Raw genomic sequence first — 5922 nt, forward strand, 5'->3', positions numbered from 1 at the left:
ATTTTGTATAAAATATTACATTTCTTGAATGTGTTTGGGTTAAAAAAACAAAGAATATATAAAATGCTTTCCTTTTGCCTTCCTTTTCTACTCAGTGTCCTCACAATGAATCTTTTCCCTTCCTGCATTTCTTCAAATGTGCTGTCACTGCCTTCTCTGCTCTCTTTCTGCTTCTTCTCTTTCCCCCATACCAATGTCAGAGAAGATTTAAAAACTGGCCAGAGACTCCTCATTCTGTTTGTGCAATGAGTAGCAGAGCCGACCACATTCTTGGTTGGTCCTTATGCATTGTTGTCATAAAGAAGATAAACAGTTTTGTCATGTTTCCTAAACCAGCAAGAATCGCACCTTGAACTTCCAGAGATTAAGCAAAAGGATAGGGAAGTGGGGTAAATTAAAAAAATAAGTAAAATAAAATAAACCTGTTAAGACCGTCCTATGTTGCTAACATGGCATTTTAAAGATGGCTAACATGTTTCAAAATAGTCCAGTCCCTTCCCTAAGTCTACTAAACCTGCTATCCATCTTCATATTACTTGCAGTATTTTTCAGTGCTGCAGGGAAACTGTACTGAAAACCATGTATGTAAACATAGGCTACCTTTGCTTACGGTCTGTCAATATCAATTCTGCTCATTTTATTTTCATTTAGTACTACCTCGGAATACTGCTTGTGTGATCTGCTGAAGACAGTATCGGTAATGTGCTTTTCCACATACAGTATTTCTAGATGATAATTTACAAAGATATAACTCAGAAATACATTTACATAAATCAAAGTAACAGATATTATCAAAATTAAATTAGGGCTGAGCCAATTAAGCTAAAAATTTAAAAAAGTGAGAAATTCAAAAAAACTAATGGGAGACCTTTAAGTTCCTGAGATTTTTTTCCATCTCAAAATCTTTCCCCTTCACAAAGAACACAGAAAGGGAAATTATATTTAGCCACACAACACAGCGATTTCACCAATAATGTCTGAAAACATACATGTAATGCCACTTTTCTTAAAATATATTCTTCCTATATCTCTTCCAGGTAAGCAGTTTCTGGTGATGCATAGCAGGATTCTACTTGTGTTTATAAAAGCTTTTTAGTTTACATAAAAAGTATAACCATAATGCTCCACCTTTTATTGATAAAGCTAATTTTCCAATAGAAGTACGTCGAGCTAATCAGCTTGCAGAGACCTGATGAGCTGACCAGCCTCCAGTTAATAAAGCACATGGCCCAGCCCTAAACTAGTTCTATTTCTAAAATAAATAGTGTTGAAAATCTTTCTTTTTCTAAACACTTTGTTGGTTTCCCAACATGCTCACACACACGTTTCTGGGTTAGTTACAACTTCGCCATTTTTTTCAGGCTCATCTTTCAGAAACTGCTCCACTTCAATAGAGTCCACCTTGGCATCTTCAGGGGTTTTGTCTTCAGATTTGTTTAATTCCTCTCTTTCTGCTGCTTCTTCTTTTGTATGCGGATCTTCCGTTTTTTTCTTAATGCAGAAGAAATTTCCCAAGGCCAACACAAGTGCTGAAGTGGTTACTTCAATTCCAGCAATAATAAAAACAAACATGTACCTCCCTGTTGCATCCAAGAGTTTTCCTGAAAGAGACAACATTCCAGGTAATTAACAAATGTTACTATCTCGCAATGAATTTTTTTCTGCTTTTTGTTAGCATTTAAATTACTCCTGCCTCCAAATACCATAACTATCTAAGTTAAAGTTTTGGGGTTTTTTCAATAGCATTTTAACAAGTTTATAGCAAAATATTTCTCAATTATTTCAGTTCTGTTTAACATTCACTGACATTACGTCACATCCCAAAACCCATACTCCCCTGCACACCTGCAGTCACACAATTCTATGGGAATAAAACCAGCCTAGCCTTCATATGCAAGAGATGAGACAAGTGCCATGTATTTCAGATAAAAAGTGTGCATCCAGGTCCAGGATCTGTATTATCAACTTCCTCTAGCTCCCCATCTCATTTCCTTTCCTACATGGGCAGTGCACTGTCTGCTTAAAATGCAGATCATTAATAGCTGGTCTAGAGTAACTGACTGATTCTGATGCTTTAGTCAAGTTTTCATATGACCTAGTGGAGGTGAAAGAATAGAAGGGAGGATATGAAGGAAGTGCCTCCCCAAACCTGGTGATCAGATGAAGTAGTGCATAGTACTAGTACTGGTTTGTTGTTTTTTTGTTTTTTTTTTTTCCATGAGGAGTTCTGTTACAATAAAGACACTTGATGCTTTTTAGTGTCTGGTATAAACAGTAAATTCTTTATGGCTCTGAAGTGGTGGGTTTTGGGTGTGGGGGAGCTTCAGTTTAGGGTCTCTCTAAAATTTATGTTCTTTGATTAGTAAATAATTTACAATTTTTCAAGTCAAATTAATGGGAGTGTTTTCTAATGTCCCCTTATTCTTGGGTTGTGAGACATGTGTAATAGAAGAAATCTACCTTCCTTAAAACTGGACGGTTTCACAGTCCTCCTTGTAAGATATTTTTTTTTTTTTCTTCCTCCTGATGTTTTCTTTCCTCCTCCAAATCTACCATGGGTATAGAGAATATATCCTAGTATTTTCCAAAGCAAATTGATAGGCTTCATATTCTGAATCCCAACTCCAAAGAGGTATGAACTTCACAAAAGTTATTCCCTGTGTGTGTAAAACTCATCTCATGCAATATTAGCCATCTACTAAGAAGTCCAGTGTAGGTTTTCATTGGAGAAGGAGTAGCAACTCCAGATGGCAATTCAACCAATCCTGAAATAGATCCAAGAAGGAAAAGATTCATCCCACCCCGTCTTGCACTATTTCAGATTGTAGCTTCAGAAAATCATTGAAGCATGTGCAACACTAGCGCAATATGTACTTCTCAAGTGACTTGTCTTTCTCCACTCCCTTATCGTACAATTCGTGTAAATGGATGCAATGCAAATTATTCTGAATTCTGACCTAAATGGAATGCTTACCTGCAGATGGTGGACCAATTAGAACAGCCATAGCTTCTGCCAGGAGCACTAAACCGATAGCACTGGAAAACTTCTGAGTACCAACAATAGCCATGAGAACTTCAAACTGAAGAGCACCTACCATTCCATAAGAAATGCCAAAGAAAATGCAAAAGACCACCAGGCCCCCATAATCAGCAGACATGGAACCCATGAGATCTGTAAAGCCATTGAAAATCATAGCAAAACTGAAGAGGTAGACACAACGTGGTCTAACCCATTTAAGACCAGCTACCATTCCACAAATAGGCCGAGCAAAGATATCAATGAATCCCAGAATAGTCAGAAGAAAAGCTGCTTTGGTGTCTTGATACCCTAAATCCTTGGCATAACTCACAACAAAAACTGGGGGAACAAAGAGGCCAAGCACCATGATAGATGCTGCTAGCGTGTAGATTACAAAACCACCATCTTTAAACACACTGAAATCCAGAAGTTTTTTCTTCACTTTCTTCTCGGCTTGTTCTTTGGTAGCTTCAGACTTTTTGGGTGGCTCTAAAGGTCTCATTAATGCTCCACATACACAGCAGTTGAGCAGCATCCCACCCAGTATAAGGAATCCTCCTCTCCAACCATACTCATGTTGTAGTATCTGCCCCAACGGTGAGAGAGCACAAAGAAACACTGGACTCCCAGCAGCAGACAGCCCATTGGCTAAGGGTCGTCGTTTGTCAAAGTAACGGTTTAACATGATGAGTGATGGCTGAAAGTTTAGTGCCAGCCCCAAACCTGTAACAGAGGGTACATAAAAATTAATACTGCCCTTCAATATTGCTATTAAAAAAATTCTAGTTAGTTTTTTTCTGATTCATGACTTAAAAGAGTTCTATTTCAAATGGACAAAAGAATTCTAAGATTACATTTTTTTTAAAAGCATTCCACTTCCATAATATTCTGGTACTCTATGGTTACTCTCACTGATAACAACAGTGGCTATTAGACATAGCAGAAAAAGTAATCTTCATAAAAAATAAATTACAGTTTAATTCCACATTTATCTACCATCTTTATGAAAGCCCATTTGGATGATCCTGATGATTTAGATTTGTCACTTACATAAAACTTCAACTAAAGCTGAGACATCAGCTAACTCATTTTCAATGATGCATGCTACTTACCAGTAACCACACCTGCAGTTAGATAGATCTGAACGATACTCGTGCAGAAGGAGGCTATCACCATCCCCATTGAGGCAAAAAGGCCACCCACCAGCATGACAGGGCGACAGCCAAAGCGATTGACGCATACACTACACAGTGGACCTAGGCAAGAAGAGCAAGTTACAGTTGCTAAGATAAACCAATTTTTGCAATTGGTTTTATGTCAGTTTGCATTTCTTCTTTGGTGGACTTGGCAGTCTTGGATCTATGCTTGGAGCTGATGATCCTAAAGGTCTTTTCCAACCTAAATGATTCTGTGATTCTCTGTCCATACTGTCAGGCCAATCTCGAAAAGTGTTCTTTCCTCTATAGTCAGATACTTAGTCTTTTTTGTTTTCAGTGTGTCATGCAGTTTTTTTTTTCAACATCTTCAGTAGCTACCAAATTGCAGAGATTTAATTTTATATGCAAGCTGGAGGTGCTTAAATAACTTACTGATTTATGTGATTAATAGTAATTCTTCTTTGGAATGCCTTACTTGCGCACAACTAATGGTATGAAGTCATGATTCATGCTGTTAATGGCTGTGTGATTTACAAACATCATTGTATGATGCAATACTGTTTAAAAAACGGAGAATTACCTACCTGTTCCATAAAGCATGGCCAACAGAATGGAGGAAATCCATGCAGTGTCACTATATCCAATGCCAAATTCCCGGATAAGTTCTTTAAAGAAGACGCTAACTGCCTTAGGAAAGGCATAGGAGAATCCCGTGATGATAAAACAGCCAAAAAGGACAGCCCAGCCCCAGCCTCCATCAGGGGCTTTAACACCAGATGGACCATCATCAGCTACTACAGCTCCCATGATGAAGCTCAAGAGTGTTCCCTAAGAAACAAAAAGCAGTTACAGTCTATAGACATTGGGACAATTATCTAACCTAAACAGGCAGAAATTGCACTGCAGTTAAAGTAACAAATAAGATACGGGACTATTTGAAATACTAATCTTGAAGATGAAGTGCAATTTTAACTATTCCTTGTTACAGTTTAGTCCTTCCAAAAAAATACATAAAAATGAGATGCACACAACTGAGTTTTAAATTAACATCCCCTCATAACTCTCTCAAAGTCAGAACTGGATTTCAACCAAGTCACTGTTTCATAGAAAAACTGAAGCCATTATAGAGGTTCAGGGGTGTACGGACTTTCACAAATATGTAATAACTACTGCATTAAAGTCTGTGGAATTTTTGTTACAAGACCTTGTTATATGAAGCTCCTGGACTATTAATTTAGGAGACCTGGATGCAAAGTCCTGATGCATCACAAGTATTCTGTGCAACAGTGGACAAAATCACCCAGGCTTTTTGTTCCCTACTGAGGGCAACAATATAGCCCTGATGCACCAGTATCTTGAAAAGACAGACAGATCCCTTTGAGCTTCTGATGAGCTATTAGTTTTCACGCATCAACTAAGTACCTAAGCTAAACTGCAGTGAAAATCTGCATGGGCATTTTTTGTGGATGATGGGAGTTAGTAAGTGCAGCAATGCTCAGTATCACTGCCTGAAGCAAATATCATAGAATATGATTCTATGATAAATAGATAAATATGTTCCGTTGTTATTACATTATCAGTACAATTTTTTACTATTTTACTTGATTAATTTTATCTTTCACAGCTTCCATATGCAGCCACAAGCGCCTTTGCATCTAAAAAATAAAATATTGTCTCATGAGAATGTTATGTACTAGACATTAATGCTGCAGTTTTAAAAGAGAGAGATGGGGGGGGCGGGGAAGA

At 37.7% G+C, this 5922-nt stretch overlaps 1 protein-coding gene across 1 annotated transcript; it reads right to left on the reverse strand.

Annotated features, from left to right (window-relative positions):
* Nucleotides 1-631: 631 nt before the first annotated feature.
* Nucleotides 632-5003, reverse strand: SLC16A3 (solute carrier family 16 member 3). The gene is made up of 4 exons (XM_010162351.1): nucleotides 4761-5003; nucleotides 4132-4275; nucleotides 2975-3742; nucleotides 632-1601 (listed from the first exon to the last, which is right to left on the reverse strand). The coding sequence occupies exons 1-4, from the start codon at nucleotides 4981-4983 to the stop codon at nucleotides 1315-1317; spliced, it is 1422 nt and encodes a 473-aa protein (XP_010160653.1). The 5' UTR covers nucleotides 4984-5003; the 3' UTR covers nucleotides 632-1314.
* Nucleotides 5004-5922: the final 919 nt, after the last annotated feature.

Source organism: Antrostomus carolinensis, unplaced genomic scaffold (assembly GCF_000700745.2).
Source record: "Antrostomus carolinensis isolate BGI_N321 unplaced genomic scaffold, ASM70074v2 scaffold32822, whole genome shotgun sequence".
Taxonomy (NCBI): Eukaryota; Metazoa; Chordata; class Aves; order Caprimulgiformes; family Caprimulgidae; genus Antrostomus; species Antrostomus carolinensis.